This window comes from Oncorhynchus kisutch, linkage group LG30 (genome assembly GCF_002021735.2).
Source record: "Oncorhynchus kisutch isolate 150728-3 linkage group LG30, Okis_V2, whole genome shotgun sequence".
Classification (NCBI taxonomy): Eukaryota; Metazoa; Chordata; class Actinopteri; order Salmoniformes; family Salmonidae; genus Oncorhynchus; species Oncorhynchus kisutch.
The window spans coordinates 45,135,625-45,155,629 of record NC_034203.2 but is presented as its reverse complement, the minus strand read 5'-3'; the positions used below and the strand labels follow the sequence as shown (position 1 = coordinate 45,155,629).

At 43.3% G+C, this 20,005-nt stretch overlaps 1 protein-coding gene across 2 annotated transcripts; it reads left to right on the top strand.

Annotated features, from left to right (window-relative positions):
• Nucleotides 1-449: 449 nt before the first annotated feature.
• tmem236 (transmembrane protein 236) lies at nucleotides 450-19,231 on the top strand. Of its 2 annotated transcripts, none has more exons than XM_020475795.2 (4): nucleotides 450-4,176; nucleotides 5,948-6,020; nucleotides 14,536-14,665; nucleotides 18,403-19,231. In XM_020475795.2, exons 1-4 carry the CDS (start codon nucleotides 3,926-3,928, stop codon nucleotides 18,993-18,995), a joined length of 1,047 nt encoding a protein of 348 aa, XP_020331384.1. In that variant the 5' UTR covers nucleotides 450-3,925; the 3' UTR covers nucleotides 18,996-19,231. The 2 variants fall into 2 exon arrangements, with proteins under 2 accessions (XP_020331384.1, XP_020331383.1); XM_020475794.2 differs by having other exon boundaries at nucleotides 18,400-19,231.
• The last annotated feature ends 774 nt before the right edge of the window (nucleotides 19,232-20,005 follow it).

Below are 20,005 nucleotides of genomic sequence, written 5' to 3'. Positions count from 1 at the left end.
CTCTGAGACAGGATTGTGTTGAGACACAGATCTGGGGAAGGGTACCAAAACATTTCGGCAGCATTGAAGATCCCCAAGAACACAGTGGCCTCCATCATTTTTAAATGGAAGAAGTTTGGAACCACCAAGACTTCCTAGAGCTGGCTGTCCGGCCAAACTGAGGAATCGGGGAGAAGTGCCTTGGTCTGGGAGGTGACCAAGAACCCAATGGTCACTCTGACAGAGCTCCAGAGTTCCTCTGTGGAGATGGGAGAACCTTCCAGAAAAACAACTGTCTGCAGCACTCCACCAATCAGGCCTTTATAGTAGAGTTGCCGGACCGAAGCCACTCAGTAAAATGACAGCCCACTTGGAATTTGACAAAAGGACTCTCAGACCATGATAAACAAAATTTTCTGGTCCGATGAAACAAAGATTGAACTCTTTGCCTGAATGCCAAGCGTCACATCTGGAGGAAACCTGGCACCATGCAGCAGGGACTGGGAGACTAGTCAGGATCGAGGAAAAGATTAATGGAGCAAAGTACAGAGATGAAAACCTGCTCCAGAGTGCTCAGGTCCTCAGACTGGGGTGAAGATTCACCTTCCTACAGGACAATGACCCTAAGCACACAGCCAAGACAATGCAGGAGTGGCTTCAAGGCAAGTCTCTGAATGTCCTTGAGTGGCCAGTCAGAGCCCGGACTTAAACCCAATCGAACGTCTCTGGAGAGACCTGAAAACGGCTGTGCAGCGACACTCCCCATCCAGATTGAGAGGATCTGCAGAGAAGAATGGGATAAACTCCCCAAATACATGTATGCCAAGCTTGTAGAGTCATACCCAAGAACACTTGAGGCTGTAATCAATGCTATAAGTGCTTCAACAAAGTACTGAGTAAAGAGTCTGAATACAGTTTTTTCTTTGTCATTAGGGGGTATTGTGTGTAGATTGATGAGAAGAAAAAAAAAAGATGTAATCTGTTTTATAAAAAGGTTGTAACAACAAAATGTGAAAAAAGTGAAGGTTTGAATACTTTCCGAATGCACTGTATATTATACTAGTGAGACATGCTGTACTAGCCATATGAAATGGTCTAGTACATTTATACTCCACTGGTACTATATACTATACTAGTCATATGATATAGTACATATATACTGTACTAGTCATATGATATAGTATAGTACATATTCTGTACTGGTGACACATACTGAACTAGTCATATGATATAGTATAGTACATATGTACTGTACTATATCATATGACTAGTGCAGTAAAAATATATACATGCATACATACACACTACATGACCTAAAGTATGTGGACACCTGTTCCCTCGAACATCTCATTCCAAGCTCATGGGCATTAATATGGAGTTGGTCCCCCGTTTGCTGCAATAACAGCCTCCACTCTTCTGGCTTTCCACTAGATGTTGGAACATTGCTGCAGGGACTTGCTTCCATTCAGCCACAAGCGCATTATTGAGGTCGGCACTGATGTTGGGCGATTAGGCCTGGCTCACAGTCGGGGTTCCAATTAATCCCAAAAGTGTTCGATGGGTTTGAGGTCAGGGCTCTGTGCAGGCCAGTAAAGTTTTTCCACACCGTTCTCGACAAACCTTTTCTGTATGGACCTTGCTTTATCCACGGGGGCATTGTCATGCTGAAACATGAAAGCGCCTTCCCCAAACTGTTGCCACAAAGTTGGAAGCACAGAATCGTCTAGAATGTCATTGTATGCTGCAGCGTTGATTTCCCTTCACAAGTCTGGGAAGGAGCCCGAACCATTATTCCTCCTCCAACCAACTTTTCAGTTGACACTATGCATTCGGGCAGCTGTTTTTGCTCCTAGAAGTTTCCACTTCACACTAACACCACTTACAGTTGACTGGGGCAGCTCTAGCAGGGGAGAAATTTGAGGAAATGTGGCATCCTATGACAGTGCTACGTTGAAAGTCACTGAGCTCTTCAGTAAGGCCGTTCTACTGCCAATGTTTGTCTATTGAGATTGCATGGCTGTGTACTCAATTTTTCTACACCTGTAAGTAATGGGTGTGGCGGAAATAGCTGAATCCACTAGTTTGAAGGGGTATCCGCATATTTTTGTATATGTAGTGTGTGTACTGTACTGGTGATATGTACTGTGCTAGTAATATGATAGTGTGTGTATAATATAATGTACTAGTGAATGAGAGTATATGTACTAGTAATATTATATAGCATATATAGTGTTTGTCTGTCCAGGTCTGATGGGGTGTGTGTTTCCCGAACAAAACAACAAGCAGCAATTGCCCCTGCTCTCCTGGACATGTGAACACATGTCCCTGGGGACATGAAGTACACTACTCTAGAGCAGAGCCTTATGAGGCAGCCCTATGAAGCTCGGGCCAAAGTACTGAACTATGTAGGGAATAGATTTCCATTTGAGATCCGCCTCCGGGGATCTGACTAATTCTGCTGTTGTCTTTAAGCTTCTCTTGCCAGTGTTAAATTGATAGTTTTTTTTTATTGTGCGTTTTAATTTATATTTGATTATTGTTATGCTATTTTACATGCACAGTACTTTACAGAATTTGTCATGATAGAAAATGAATGTGATGTCCTTCCTGATTTTAGGTCTATATTTAAATAGCTCATAAGAAGTGTTCTCTCATTTGAACCCTTTAGATCCAGGAGCTGCTGTTCATCTCAATGTATTTATCTAACCTTAACTACCCCTTATAGACTGGCCTCTGACTGTATTTATCTGAAGTAGAACCGAGCAATAGGTCTGTGGATGAAGGTTATGTTTATACAACTAAAGAATCCTGTCATTTCAAGTCTGGGGAATGTCGTCTACTGTGTTGTCTTCTACTTCCCCCTAGCTCTGATCCATACTATCACTACGTTCTCTACTGCCCCTAGCTCTGGTCTATACTGTCACTACATCCTCTACTGCCCCCTAGCTCTGGTCTATACTGTCACTACATCATCTACTACCCCCTAGCTCTGGTCCATGCTGTCACTACATTATCTCCTACCTCCTAGCTCTGGTCCATATTGTCACTACATTCTCTACTTCCCCCTAGCTCTGGTCCATGCTGTCACTACATTCTCTACTGCCCCCTAGTTCTGGTCCATGCTGTCACTACATTCTCTACTGCCCCCTAGCTCTGGTCCATGCTGTCACTACATTCTCTACTGCCCCCTAGCTCTGGTCTATACATCCCTGATACTCGGAGCATGTAACAGACCTTAAGAGGATATAAAGCCCATTGGATCAACTGACAGTAAAGTGTAGCATCAATCTTCATGCCTGGTTTAACTGTCATTTAATAGGATCTCTGGGTTTACCTTTCAAACATGATAGTTGTAAAGGTTCTGTTAAATGTACCCAGCTGTTTAATATTTACTCTTTTAACCATGCTTATTCATTGGTATTCACAATAAAACTAAAAGCCAAATATCCAGAATATTGTGGTTTACTATATCATTTCTGTATGACTGGCTTTTCTTTTTACACTGATCATGTTCTAGGTTAATAGGTAATGTAGTTGACATGGGTAATGGTCTAGGTTGATAGGCAATGTAGGTGACATGGGTAATGGTCTAGGTTGATAGGTAATGTAGCTGACATGGGTAATGTTCTAGGTTGGGATATATAATCTAGTTGACACTGGTAATGTTCAACAATATTTTCCCCCTTAGTACAGTATGGGAGTGCTTCTTCTTGCGACCCCATAAAAAGTTGAGCGTGACTACCTTATTGCCTTAGTAATAAAAGTATACGATTTCCCGAGTCGTGTGATGTGTAAGCAGTGTTGGTGAGCAGAGTCCACAGGAGGGTTCACTGGTTTCTGCTCCAGTCAGACAGAACAGGAGTAGTTTCAGACCAGACTGGTGTTGAGTGAGAGGTTGATAAAGGAAGGGGCTGTATCTAAACCCTGGGGAACAAGGGTTAAAGACATGCCATCAGGGCGGATGATCAAGCTGGTGGTGTATGAGGTGTTACAGGTCGCTTGTCTCAGTGTTCCAATGTTCGTGGTGATGGAGAGGTTTGCTTCCCTGATGCTCCATGTCAGAGGAGATCTGACTGCCTATTGGTTGGTGGTAGCAGCTTCCATTGCCTACGTTACCTCTGTATCTCTGCTGGTCTGGGTTCCACTCCGGTACTTTGTCCTCAAGCAGCGCACGGTCATCACAGACATCACGCAGTGGTGAGTACATTACATTAGACAGTGTATTTGGAAAGTATTCAGACCTCTTCCCTTTTTCCACATTTTGTTACGGAACAGCCTTATTCTAAAATGTATTAAATACGTTTTTCTAATCAATATACACACAATACCCCAAAATGACAAAGCGAAAGCAGGCTTTTAGAGTTTTGTAAATGTATTAACAATAAAAAACACCTTATTTACATACGTATTCAGGCCATTTGCTATGAGACTCGAAATTGAGCTCAGGTGCATCTTGATCGTCCACCTGTCTTATATTCAATGCAGTTGATTGGAAGGGCACACACCTTTCTATGTAAGGTCCCACAGTTGTCAGAGCAGAAACCAAGCCATGAGATCAAAGGAATTGTCTGTAGAGCTCAGAGACAGGATTGTGTTGTGGCACAGATTCTGGGGAAGGATACCAAAACATTTCTGCAGCATTGAAGGTACTAACGAACACAGTGGCCTCCATCATTCTTAAATGAAGTACGTTTGGAACCACCAAGACTCTTCCTGGGGCTGGCTGCCTAGCCAAACTGAGCAATCGGGGGAGAAGGGCCTTGGTCTGGAATGTGACCAAGAATCCAATGGTCACTCTGACAGAGCTCCAGAGTTCCCCCGTGGAGATGGGAGAACCTTCCAGAAGGACAACCATCTGTGCAGCACTCCACCAATCAGGCCTTAATGATAGAGTTGCCAGATGGAAGCCACTCCTCAGTAAAAGGCACATGACAGCCCACTTGGAGTTTGTCAAAAGGCACCTAAAGGACTCTGACCTTGAGAAACAAGATTCTCTGGTCTGATGAAACCAAGATTGAAGGCTCTTTGGCCTGAATGCCAAGCGTCACATCTGGAGGAAACCTGACACCATCCCTATGGTGAAAGCAACATGCTGTGGGGATGTCCTTGAGTGGCCCAGCCAGAGCCCGGACTTGAACCCGATCAAACATCTCTGAAGAGACCTGAAAATAGCTGTGCAGCGACACTCCCCATCCAAACTGACACCCCTAATCAAATCAAATGTTCTAGCATCTCTCCAGTGAGCCATGTTTCCGTGAAGCAAAGAACGTTCGTCTCTGATGTCCCTCTGGAATGCTACCCTTGCTCAGATTTCATCAACCTTGTTGTCAAGAGACTGGACATTGGCGAGAAGTATACTGGGGAGTGGTGCACGATGTGCCCGTCTCCGGAATCTGACCAGAAGACCGCTACGTTTCCCTCTTTTTACGAAGTCATTTTTTTGGGTCGCCGGCTGGGATCCATTCCGTTGACCTGGGTGAAAGGCAGAACACAGGATCCGCTTCGCGAAAGTCATATTCTTGGTTGTACTGATGGTGAGTTTATGCTGCTCTTATATTCAATAGTTCTTCTCGACTGTATGTAATGAAACCTAAGATGCCCTGGGGTACTAATGTAAGAAATAACACGTAAAAAAACAAACTGCATAGTTTCCTAGGAACGCGAAGCGAGGCGGCCATCTCTGTCGGCGCCGGAAGTAGTGTATATTATACATTACATTATACATCACACTTTGCATTATACATTACTCATTATATTATACATGATTCAATTTACATAACATGTAAAAAAAAAAATATATATATATATTTTTTTTTTACGTCATACATTATTAAATATACATTACATTATATATGACATTTTCCTCTGTAGCTCAGTTGGTAGAGGCACTTGCAATACCAGGGTTGCGGTATTGGAGGATTTGGATTGTAGTATGGCCTATGTCATTGACTAACATGCTGTTTTTCAGGAGACCAACAACATTGGCCTATGTGATTCTGTGCACATTACCATGCTTCTCTATTCTGATCGCCGGTTCCAAGGTAAAACATATTTTTATTTTTTTATATAAATGTCAGGGCATGTGTCACTTGACTTTGACTCTCTTGTGAGTGGAGTATGTGTGCACAGTGACCAAACACACACACAGGAACAGGATGTGATGGGGAGTCAGGTACTCACTAACAATCCTAAATACAACAGCTTAACTATTAACCTGATCCACGGTGGAATGAAGTAGGAATTCAAACACAAGTTTACGTCATGTCATTACATTCTCACCCTGACCGTCTTGTCACGGTGCTGACTTTTGCCCAATACCTGCAGCAAAAGCCTCTACCCCGTCTTCTGGCTGGGCAGAGTACTTTAGGATTTTAGTTACTTCGGTGTAACAAGGACCTTGCCGTGCGGCCCTACCAACCTTCCTATGTATTCTTCTTTCACGTTGTCACTCCCTTATTTTCCGGTCTAGTATGAGGCCTTGGATAGATATACTCCTATTTAAATATTCTTAAGCGTTATGGATTCCTCCTATATTTCCTTACCCTCAAGTTATCTTTACCTATGTATATATCAATACCTAATAACAACTCTTAGTAGTTATTATGCTCGTCAGCTAGTAGTCACTCGGAAACTAGTATTGGTATATGTTTTGACTCTCTTAAAAATATATTATTGTCCACACAATGAAATATTCTTTAGTGCAATCACTTTAACCTATAACCAGGGTCACTTTCTGTTCAGTGAGAGTGTCAAAGGCGTTTGCTCTCCAGATCGTTAATCTGGCCTAGTTGTCAAAGTTTCAAGCTTTTATTAAGTCACTCTGTTTTGTCTTATACACATCATTACAATTCACTGTTTATACAGTTTCTCAATACAACAATAATGCTCAGTCAATCCTTAATGCTTTAAGCTATGCCAGATAATATTGCAAAACTTTAAATGCGTTAACACTTCTAACAATATTGACAAAATAGCAAAAATAGTTAAATTACCTTAAATGCTCAGCCCCTTGGTCACTTTCCTGTAATAGGTATTCTCACAGCTATGACGCTAGATTCCGAATTCTAATATCTTAATACACTTACAACTGTGTATTGTAACGGTTTTGACTTGAGGTTATTATTTATAGGGGTGCCAGGTAGGTTGTGCCTACCAGAGAAAACATTGGTTTCTCCTTTTAGTTTGGGTGGGAATGAGTCCCATCTGGTCTGTCAAGTCTACACCAATACAAAGCACTTATGTAAAAGTCAGGATGGAAATAAACTTTTCATAAACCCTTAAAACATTGGAAAGAACTTCAAAAACAACTATATTCTTTTGTGTGGGTTGTATTAGCAACAACAATGATTACACACACACACATATAATAATATCACAATGAGTTCTGGTTCCTCCAGAAATGTCCTGTACCTCGGGCCTAAAAAGAGTCCAGCCCGGTAAAGGAGTTCAGGGAACTCCCGTGACCTTAGTCACGCAATGTTTGTCCGTTCATTCAAGTGTAGCATAAACCCAGTATTATTCATACAATCAATATAACAATTATTTTACCACAGAACTTTAAAGCGTATCAACTCTTACTAAGTCCTCAACTACAACTAACTACATAAATCACAGTATACATCACATCAAAACAAATGAAATACCGTATACAAAAAGGTTGTAGTCAGTCGGTCAGTCAGACAATCCAATCCGCCAATAGATCTCCAGCGGAGAAAGGCCACGAAGAACGGAGAGGTGTAGTCCACGGACGCAAAGAGTGGATCCGATCCTGGGTAAACTCTCTTAGGCTACACACGTTTAACGGCAACAAAACAAACGGAATAGAGAAGCTTCGGAACTGAGGGTTGAACACATCCTCATTCACGTCTCCATCACAACCCCCACTTTTGCGTAGCTGATGCTGGCTATTTAATTGGGAATTAAAGGGAAAGCGTCCTATTGGAAGGAGCTGCACTGAGACGGTTCAGAAAAATTCAGGGCCGTCACAGTATGGACTCAAGTACTTAGGCAAAATAATCAAATTCTCTAATATTGTTCTAGTCCAACAAAAAGCGTATATTCTAGTTACTTACAACTCTGTGTATAGACTCAATATATTGTAACTGGTACTTTGCTGTTTACTTGTATTGCCAATCACATCTGTACCTGATGTCTCACTGAGTGACCGCCACTTCGTCTGTATTCAAGAGGTGTTTAGACCTCTGTGTTTCGTAGACTCAGTCTCGGGGTCACCAAATTCAACCAAGTATATTCAGATAGTGATCCAATAAGTACTTAGGCAAAGTAATCCAATTCTCTAATATTGTTCTAGTCTAACAAAAAGAGTATAGTGCAATAGTAAATTTACCTGTGATGATTCTCCATATGAAGTCTGTCTCATATGTTAACGAGGATCATACTGTCTTATGATCTCTGTTCTCTTTATATATGTTTTTAAAGGGGAAGTTCCCACAGGGGCTGTAGACCTACGTAATCTTAGGCCTGTGTGTTAAACGGAAGCTTCCTATTATTACCATTTTAAGGTCATGCACTACTGACTCTCACATTGCTGCTTCCGTGTTACTGTTGGCTGATTCTACTCAATCATACCAGCTGGTTGTTTCTACCACTGGAGGTGGCGTAGGGGGTATGTCAAGCGTCAGCTGGGAGAAGTCTATGATAGGTATCTCCTCTGCTTCCCCCCATTGTCCAGTTTCTGCAGGTGCGTTCCATGAGGTCCCATGAATGTCCTGTGTTGTTGTCCCCATTGCTTGATGGAGTGGGCAGATTCTTTTCATCTCTTGTCACAGTCTCACCCTGACAGTCTCACCCTGACCGTCTCACCTTAACCCTAATAACCAACACTTGGTCACAAAATATACCAGCTTACATTCCTCTTTCATAGTATCTCCTTCGCTGATGTTCAGGACATTCAATGAGATCTTACTGCCAAAATCTTATAACGAAGATTTTAGATTTTTCTATCTCATGAAGACGTTTTCCTGACGGCGTCCCTATGAAGACGTTTTCCTGACGGCGTCCCTATGAAGACGTTTTCCTGACGGCGTCCCTATGAAGACGTTTTCCTGACGGCGTCCCTATGAAGACGTTTTCCTGACGGCGTCCCTATGAAGACGTTTTCCTGAAAGTCTCTCTCTATAGGTATACGTTATAGGTTTCCACCAAACTGACTTATGCAGATAAAAAATCTGTGTGATGTAGTGCACACAAAATATACTTTTTTTGCGTAAGTTTTCATGTACCGAAAAACATCTAATGTTCAATGTTTTATTGCATTTTCAACTCTACCATTTGCTTTTGTCACAAAAACTGTTGCATTAAATAGCAAATATGCCTGCTCTGGTCATGGTATATGCACTCTGGCCAACAGCTCACAGATACAGAACGGGTAGGCTAGTCTCCATGAGATTATTATGGATAAAAGGGAGAATATTTTTATTGTCAAACGGCAATCAAGCATGGATCATCATGTCACCAGAATCAGCCCTTCAATATTTATTGGAAAGGAGCACCAAGCTCATGACCTTTCACCAGCCTGTGAAGTTCATACATGTTTTCATCTGTAGCCTAATTTTGTGGTGGGAGGACCACACACCATATCATCGCATTACTCCATATGATGCTTATTAAATCAATATTTGAGCATGAAGGTGTTTCCACTGCCATTTCTTGCATAATTATTTATATCCCACCATGTCGAACTAATCAATTATCTGTCATCATTTCTCAACGGCTGGCCATGCCTTCCGCCTGGCTACTTCAACCTCGGCCAACAGCTCCGCCCCCCCCGCAGCTCCTCGCCCAAGCCTCTCCAGGTTCTCCTTTAACCAAATCCAGATAGCAGATGTTCTGAAAGAGCTGCAAAACCTGGACCCGTACAAATCAGCTGGGCTTGACAATCTGGACCCTCTATTTCTGAAACTATCTGCCACCATTGTCGCAACCCCTATTACCAGCCTGTTCAACCTCTCTTTCATATCGTCTGAGATCCCCAAGGATTGGAAAGCTGCCGCAGTCATCCCCCTCTTCAAAGGGGGAGACACCCTGGACCCAAACTGTTACAGACCTATATCCATCCTGCCCTGCCTATCTAAGGTCTTCGAAAGCCAAGTCAACAAACAGGTCACTGACCATCTCGAATCCCACCGCACCTTCTCCGCTGTGCAATCTGGTTTCCGAGCCGGTCATGGGTGCACCTCAGCCACACTCAAGGTACTCAACGATATCATAACCGCCATCGATAAAAGACAGTACTGTGCAGCCGTCTTCATCGACCTTGCCAAGGCTTTCGACTCTGTCAATCACCATATTCTTATCGGCAGACTCAGGAGCCTCGGTTTTTCGGATGACTGCCTTGCCTGGTTCACCAATTACTTTGCAGACAGAGTTCAGTGTGTCAAATCGGAGGGAATGCTGTCTGGTCCTCCGGCAGTCTCTATGGGGGTCCCACAGGGTACAATTCTCGGGCCGACTCTTTTCTCTGTGTATATCAATGATGTTGCTCTTGCTGCGGGCGATTCCCTGATCCACCTCTACGCAGACGACACCATTCTATATACTTTCGGCCCGTCTTTGAACACTGTGCTATCTAACCTCCAAACAAGCTTCAATGCCATACAACACTCCTTCCGTGGCCTCCAACTGCTCTTAAACGCTAGTAAAACCAAATGCATGCTTTTCAACCGGTCGCTGCCTGCACCCGCATACCCGACTAGCATCACCACCCTGGATGGTTCCGACCTAGAATATGTGGACGTCTATAAGTACCTAGGTGTCTGGCTAGACTGCAAACTCTCCTTCCAGACTCATATCAAACATCTCCAATCGAAAATCAAATCAAGAGTCGGCTTTCTATTCCGCAACAAAGCCTCCTTCACTCACGCCGCCAAGCTTACCCTAGTAAAACTGACTATCCTACCGATCCTCGACTTCGGCGATGTCATCTACAAAATGGCTTCCAACACCCTACTCAGACTGCATCCAGTTTGCTATCACAGTGCCATCCGTTTTGTCACTAAAGCACCTTATACCACCCACCACTGCGACTTGTATGCTCTAGTCGGCTGGCCCTCGCTACATATTCGTCGCCAAACCCACTGGCTCCAGGTCATCTACAAGTCCATGCTAGGTAAAGCTCCGCCTTATCTCAGCTCACTGGTCACGATGGCAACACCCATCCGTAGCACGCGCTCCAGCAGGTGTATCTCACTGATCATCCCTAAAGCCAACACCTCATTTGGCCGCCTTTCGTTCCAGTACTCTGCTGCCTGTGACTGGAACGAATTGCAAAAATCGCTGAAGTTGGAGACTTTTATCTCCCTCACCAACTTCAAACATCAGCTATCTGAGCAGCTAACCGATCGCTGCAGCTGTACATAGTCTATTGGTAAATAGCCACCCTTTTTCACCTACCTCATCCCCATACTGTTTTTATTTACTTTTCTGCTCTTTTGCACACCAATATCTCTACCTGTACATGACCATCTGATCATTCATCACTCCAGTGTTAATCTGCAAAATTGTAATTATTTGCCTACCTCCTCATGCCTTTTGCACACATTGTATATAGACTCCCCCTTTGGTTTCTACTGTGTTATTGACTTGTTAATTGTTTACTCCATGTGTAACTCTTTGTTGTCTGCTCACACTGCTATGCTTTATCTTGGCATGGTCGCAGTTGCAAATGAGAACTTGTTCTCAACTAGCCTACCTGGTTAAATAAAGGTGAAATAAAAAAATAAAAAATAAAAAAAATCATTAAGAAAATTGTACCAAAACTTTCTCTTTCCATCACAGACTTTTAAGGTATGACGATACTTGAATAAAAATTGGATGGAAAATGTAATAACTCTTCCTACAGTTGAAGTCGGAAGTTTACAAACACTTATGTTGGAGTCATTAAAACAAATTTTTCAACCACTCCACAAATTTCTTCTCAACAAACTATAGTTTAGGCAAGTCGGTCAGGACATCTATTTTGTGCATGACACAAGTAATTTTTCCAACAATTGTTTACAGACAGATTATTTCACTTACAATTCACTGTATCACAATTCCAGTGGGTCAGAAGTGTACATACACTAAGTTGACTGTGCCTTTAAACAGCTTGGAAATTCCAGAAAATTATGTCATGGCTTTAGAAGCTTCTGATAGGCTAATTGACATAATTTGAGTCAATTGGAGGTGTAGCCGTGGATGTATTTCAAGGCCTACCTTCAAACTCAGTGCCTCTATGCTTGACATCATGGGAAAATCTAAATAATTTAGCCAATACCTCAGAAAACAAATTGTAGACCTCCACAAGTCTGGTTCAAATGCCTGAAGGTACCACATGTATATGTACAAACAATAGTATGCAAGTATAAACACTATGATACCACGCAGCCGTCATACCGCTAAGGAAGGAGACGTGTTCTTTCTCCTAGAGATTAAAGTACTTTTGGTACGAAAGGTACGAAAACCCTACAGCATTGGACCTTGTGAAGATGCTGGAGGAAACGGGTACAAAATTATCTATATCCACAGTAAAACGAGTCCTATATCAGCATAACCTGAAAAGGCGCTCAGCAAGGAAGAGGACACTGCTCCAAAACTGCCATAAAAAGCAAGACTAAAGTTTGCAATTGCACATGGGTACAAAGATCATACTTGTTGGAGAAATGTCCTCTGGTCTGATGAAACAAAAATAGAACTGTTTGGCCATAATGACCATCATTTTGTTTGGAGGAAAAAGGGGGAGGCTTGCAAGCCGAACACCATCCAAACCGTGATGCACGGGGGTGGCAGCATAATGTTGTGGGGCTGCTTTGCTGCAGGAGGGACTGGTGCACTTCACAAAATAGATGGCACCATAAGGCAGGAAAATTATATGGAATATTGAAGCAACATCTCAAGACATCAGGAAGTTAAAGCTTGGCCGCAAATGGGTCTTCCAAATGGACAATGACCCCAAGCATACTTTCAAAGTTGTGGCAAAATGGCTTAAGGACAACAAAGTCAAGGTCCTATAGAAAATTTGCCAGCAGATCTGAAAAAGTGTGTGCGAGCAAGGAGGCCTAATGTACAAACCTTACTCAGTTACACCAGCTCTGTCAGGAGGAATGGGCCAAAATTCCCCCAAACTATTGTGGGAAGCTTGTGGAAGGCTACCCGAAACGTTTGACCCAAGTTAAATAATTTTAAAGGCAATGCTACCAAATAGTAATTGAGTGCATGTAAACTTCTGATCCACTAGGAATGTGATGAAAGAAATACAAGCTGAAATTAATAATTCTCTCTACTATTATTCTGACATTTCACATTCTTAAAATATAGTGTTGATCATAATTGACTTAAGACAAGGATTTTTTACTAGGACGAAATATCAGGAATTGTGGAAAAACTGCTTTTAAATGTATTTGGCTAAGGTGTATGTAAAGTCCCAACTTCAACTGTTCAGTCGTGGCCAAAAGTTTTGAGAAGGACACAAATATTAATTTTCACGAAGTCTGCTACCTCAGTTTGTATGATGGCAATTTGCATATACTCCAGAATGTTATGAAGTGTTCAGATGAATTGCAATGAATTACAAAATCCCTCTTTGGCATGCAATTGACCTGAATCCCCCAAAAACATTTCCACTGCATATCAGCCCTGTCACAAAAGGACCAGCTGACATCATGTCAGTGATTCTCTCATTAACACAGATGTGAGAGTTGACAAGGAGGCTGGAGATCACTCTGTCATCCTGATTGATTTCGAATAACAGACTGGAAGCTTCAAAAGGAGGGTGGTGCTTGGAATCATTGTTCTTCCTCTGTCAACAATGGTTACCTGCAAGGAAACACGTGCCGTCAGCATTGCTTTGCACAAAAAGGGCTTCACAGGCAAGGATATTGTTGTCAGTAAGATTGCACCTAAATCAACCATTTATCAGATCATCAAAAACGTCCAGGAGAGCTGTTCAATTGTTGTGAAGAAGGCTTCAGGGCGCCCAAGAAAGTCCAGCAAGCGCCAGGACCGTCTCCTAATGTTGATTCAGCTGCGGGATCGGGGCACCACCAGTACAGAGCTTGCTCAGGAATGGAAGCAGGCAGATGTGAGTGCATCTGCACGCACAGTGAGGTGAAGATTTATGGAGGATGGCCTGGTGTCAAGAAGGGCAGCAAAGAAGCCACTTCTCTCCAGGAAAAACATCAGATACAGACTGTTATTTTGCAAAAGGTACAGGGATTGGACTGCTGAGGACTGGGGTAAAGTCATTTTCTCTGAATCCACTTTCCGGTTGTCAAATTTGATTTGACACATGGTTACAGAAGACATTTTCTCTGATGCAGGTGGACAGATACTCTGCACTTCCTTAACACTCTAACCCCAAGCCCTTACCCTAACCTTAACCCTTAACTGTTTCTCTCTAAGTTGCTCCATGCAGGTGCATGTGGATAAAGAATCACAGTACAGATAGGACCTGAACTGCCTTAACCCCTGACATCTAACCCTAACCTTAACCCCTGACATCTAACCTTAACCCATAGCCCTAAACCCTAACTCAATCTCGCTCTACATTGGTCCATTCAGGTGCAGGTGGATAAGGGACCCCAGTACAGACAGGACCACTTCTCTGAGCTGCCCGTCTCTCTTGTGCTCTTCTCTCTCATCTGTGTGGATATCATCGAGAGGATCCGGCCGTGCTGCCTCACTGGGCAAGGTACTGTTGTTACTGACTCACTGGGCATGGTGCTGTTGTTATTGCCTCACTGGGCATGGTGCCGTTGTTACTGCCCCACTGGGCATGGTGCCGTTGTTACTGCCTCACTTGGCATGGTGCCATTGTTACTGCCTCACTGGGCATGGTACTGTTGTTACTGCCTCACTGGACAAGGTACTGTTGTTACTGCCTCACTGGACAAGGTACTGTTGTTACTGCCTCACTGGACAAGGTACTGTTGTTACTGCCTCACTGGGCAAGGTACTGTTGTTACTGCCTCACTGGGCAAGGTACTGTTGTTACTGCCTCACTGGACAAGGTACTGTTGTTACTGCCTCACTGGACAAGGTACTGTTGTTACTGCCTCACTGGGCAAGGTACCGTTGTTACTGCCTCAGATGGTAGTGATAAATCTGCTACTAGTAATGTATATCTGCTACTGATGCTACTAGTAATATATTCTTGCCACTAGTGATGTATATCTGCCACTAGTGATGTATATCTGCCACTAGTGATGTATATCTGCTACTAGTGATGTATATCTGCTACTGGTGATGTATATCTGCTACTGGTGATGTATATCTGCTACTGATACTACTAGTGATGTATATCTTCTACTAGTGATGTACACTACCGTTCAAAAGTTTGGGGACACTTAGAAATTTCCTTAATGTCCTGTTCTTGTTCTGAGAAATGAATTTGAAGAAGAAATTGCCAAGAAACTGCCTTTACAAATGTTAAAATATTTTAAAGGCCCAGTGCAGTCAAAAAACATAAAAATAACATCAAATTGATCAGAAATACAGTGTAGACATTGTTAATGTTGTAAATTACTATTGTAGCTGGAAACGGCTGATTTTGAGTGGAATATCTATATAGGTGTACAGAGGCCCAATATCAGCAACCATCACTCCTGTTTTCCAATGGCACGTTGTGTTAGCTAATCGAAGTTGATCATTTTAAAAGGCTAATTGATCATTAGAGAACCCTTATGCAATTATTTTAGCACAGCTGAAAACTGTTCTGATTAAAGAAGCAACAAAGCTGGCCTTTAGACTAGTTAAGTATCTGGAGCATCAGCATTTGTGGGTTCGATTACAGGCTCAAAATGTCTAGAAACAAAGCACTTACTTCTGAAACTCGTCAGTCTATTCTTGTTCTGAGAAATGAAGGCTATTCCATGCAAGAAATTGCTAAGAAACTGAAGATCTCATACAACGCTGTGTACTACTCCCTTCACAGAACAGAGCAAACTGGCCCTAACCAGAATAGAAAGAGTGGGAGGCCCCGGTGCCCAACTGAGCACGAGGAAAAGTACATTAGTGTCTAGTTTGAGAAACAGACACCTCACAAGTCCTCAACTGGCAGCTTCATTAAATAGTACCCGCAAAACACCAGTCTCGACGTCAACAGTGAAGAGGCGACTCCGGGGTACTGGCCTTCTAAGCAGAGTTCCTCTGTCCAGTGTCTGTGTTCTTTTGCCCATCTTAATCTTTTATTTTTATTGGCCAGTCTGAGATATGGCTTTTTCTTTGCAACTCTACCTAGAAGGCCAGCATCCCGGAATCACCTCTTCACTGTTGACGATGACACTGGTGTTTTGCGGGTACTATTTAATGAAGATGCCATTTTTTTTATTGCTTCTTTAATCAGGACAACAGTTTTCAGCTGTGCTAATATAAACGCAAATTTCAATTTGCCTTTTAAAATGATCAACTTGTATTAGCTAACAAAATGTGCCATTGGAACATGGGAGTGATCAAATCAAATCAATGTATTTATATAGCTCTTTGTACATCAGCTGATATCTTAAAGTGCTGTACAGAAACCCATTCTAAAACCCCAAACGGCAAGCAATGCAGGTACAGAAGCACGGTGGCTAGGAAAAACTCCCTAGAAAGGCCAAAACCTAGGAAGAAACCTAGAGAGGAACCAGGCTATGTGGGGTGGCCAGTCCTCTTCTGGCTGTGCCGGGTGAAGATTATAACAGAACATGGCCAAGATGTTCAAATGTTCATAAATGACCAGCATGGTCAAATAATAATAATCACAGGCAGAACAGTTGAAACTGGAGCAGCAGCACGGCCAGGTGGACTGGCGACGGCAAGGAGTCATCATGCCAGGTAGTCCTGAGACATGGTCCTAGGGCTCAGGTCCTCCGAGAGGGAAAGAGAGAATTAGAGAGAGCATACTTAAATTCACACAGGACACCGGATAGGACAGGAGAAGTACTCCAGATATAACAAACTGACCCTAGCCCCCCAACACATAAACTACTGCAGCATAAATACTGGAGGCTGAGACAGGAGGGGTCAGGAGACACTGTGGCCCCACCCGATGACACCCCCGGACAGGGCCAAACAGGAAGGATATAACCCCACCCACTTTGCCAAAGCACAGGCCCCACACCACTAGAGGGATATCTTCAACCACCAACTTACCATCCTGAGACAAGGCCGAGTATAGCCCACAAAGATCTCCGCCACGGCACAACCCAAGGGGGGGCGCCAACCCAGACAGGATGACCACATCAGTGAATCAACCCACTCAGGTGACGCACCCCCTCCAGGGACGGCATGAGAGAGTCCCAGTAAGCCAGTGACTCAGCCCCTGTAATAGGGTTAGAGGCAGAGAATCCCAGTGGAAAGAGGGGAACCGGCCAGGCAGAGACAGCAAGGGCGGTTCGTTGCTCCAGAGCCTTTCCGTTCACCTTCCCACTCCTGAGCCAGACTACACTCAATCATATGACCCACTGAAGAGATGAGTCTTCAGTAAAGACTTAAAGGTTGAGACCGAGTTTGTGTCTCTGACATGGGTAGGCAGACCGTTCCATAAAAATGGAGCTCTATAGGAGAAAGCCCTGCCTCCAGCTGTTTGCTTAGAAATTCTAGGGACAATTAGGAGGCCTGCGTCTTGTGACCGTAGCGTATGTGTAGATATGTATGGCAGGACCAAATCCGAGAGATAGGTAGGAGCAAGCCCATGTAATGCTTTGTAGGTTAGCAGTAAAACCTTGAAATCAGCCCTTGCTTTGACAGGAAGCCAGTGTAGAGAGGCTAGCACTGGAGTAATATGATCAAATGTTTTGGTTCTAGTCAGGATTCTAGCAGCCGTATGTAGCACTAACTGAAGTTTATTTAGTGCTTTATCCGGGTAGCCGGGTCAGAGGACAAACCATTCACAGAGACAAACTGATATCTTTCCGACAGATAAGATCTAAACCAGGCCAAAACTTGTCCGTGGAGACCAATTTGGGTTTCCAATCTCTCCAAAAGAATGTGGTGATCGATGGCATCAAAAGCAGCACTAAGGTCTAGGAGCACGAGGACAGATGCAGATCCTCGATCCGATGCCATTAAAATGTCATTTACCACCTTCACAAGTGCAGTCTCAGTGCTATGATGGGGTCTAAAACCAGACTGAAGCATTTCGTATACATTGTTTGTCTTCAGGAAGGCAGTGAGTTGCTGCGCAACAGCCTTTTCAAAATTTTTTGGGAGGAATGGAAGATTCGATATATGCGGTCAAATGAGTTTGACATCCCTGATGTAGACAATATTGCCATGGTCTGTAACCGGTAAAAATTTCGACTGAATGATCTGTTTTCTGCTATTTGATGAAAGGCATGACCAATTTCTATAAAATAAGTCTATTTTTATTATTCTAAGCAGGGACATGATCAATGTGGGCACCACTGATACTACTATATAATGATGTCCTGTTGTCTCCTCCAGCAGACCGTATGGAAATGGATCTGGACATGCCTGGTCCTGTTCTGACCCACCTGGAGCAGGTGAACAGCGTGTCGGGCCAACTGTACTATGAGAGGGGGCAGAACGGGGTGTTGGGGAACAGTTCTGCTACAGGGAGGTGGAGAGACCAGGAAGCAGTCGGCTCACGACCAACCAGCGCGGGCTACCTGTACTCCTCGTCACACTCCCACTCTGGCCCGCTCCGTGTCCTGTGGTCCCAGGATATGAGGTCAGAGGTGATTGTTCACAGCTTCCTGTTCTGGATGGATGTGGTGGAGCTGGTGCGCGTGGCGGGGATTCCAGATGTGTTTTACTCTGGCTGGGTGTTTGCTGTCTACAGCCTGGCATTTCTGTCCTGTCTCCGTCTGGCAGTGACGCCTCACAGCGCAATACTGCCATCAGCTGGCTTTTTTCTGCAGGACCTGCCTTTCCTGCTGCTGCGCCTCGGTCTGATCTCTGTCCATGGCTACATCACACCCCTGCTTTACCCAATGAAGAACCTGTTGGTCTGCCTTACATTCACCTACTTCAACTTCCTGACCAAGCTCCGCCTCTTCCGCAGAGATAGCATGTTCTAGTCTTGCCCACCAGACACTCTCTCTCTGTCGAGACGTCTGGTTTCACAGCGCCTCAGAACTGGACTTGACGGGGAGTCTATGGCAGGAGCAGTGAAAAGTGGAAAGTACATTTTATCTGTACGTTTATTTACTATTTACAACTTTTACTCCACTACATTCCTAAAGAAAACAATGTACTTTTTACTCCTTACATTTTCCCTGACACCCAAAAGTACACATCACATTTTGAATGCTTAGCTGCACAGGATAATTGTCTAATTCACACACTTATCAAGATAACATCCCTGGTCATCCCTACTGCCTCTGATCTGGCAGACTCACTAAACACAAATGCTTAGTTTGCTAATTATATCTGAGTGGTGAACTGTGCACCTGGCTATCTGTAAATTTAAAACACAAGAAAATCGTGTTGTCTGGTTTGCTTAATATAAGGAATTTTCTATTATTTATTATTTTACTTTTGATGCTTAAGTACATTTAAAACCAAATACTTTTAGACTTTTACTCAAGTAGTATTTTATTGGTTGACTTTCACTTTTACTTGAGCTATTTTCTATTAAGGTATCTTTTTACTTTTGCTCAAGGATGAAAATTGGGTACTTATTCCACCACTGGTAAACAGTCCATTTTAATTGGCTGATCGCTCAGTCCATCACCATCTAGCAGAACCCTTAGAACCTCCCCCCTCCATTGTTGAGTTTAATGTGCCAAGCAGAGCAAGTGATTTAAACAACGAAGTGAGTTAGGACAATCTGAAAGTATGCATCTTAGATTTTTTTTCACTTATAAACTGTATATGCCCGAACACAGAATCAGTTGAGCTTCCCAAAAATAATATGATTAATGTGATCGAACACTTTGCCATTTCTCAAATTCCCATAATACAGCTGTAGCCAGCTCGCTCCCTCTCACGCCTCAATTTTAACTACACCCCTTTCAAGTCTTTATAGCAGTGTTACCAGGCTCTATATGTCAGCAAATCGAGCCTGGGGACAAGGTTAAGCATGTTC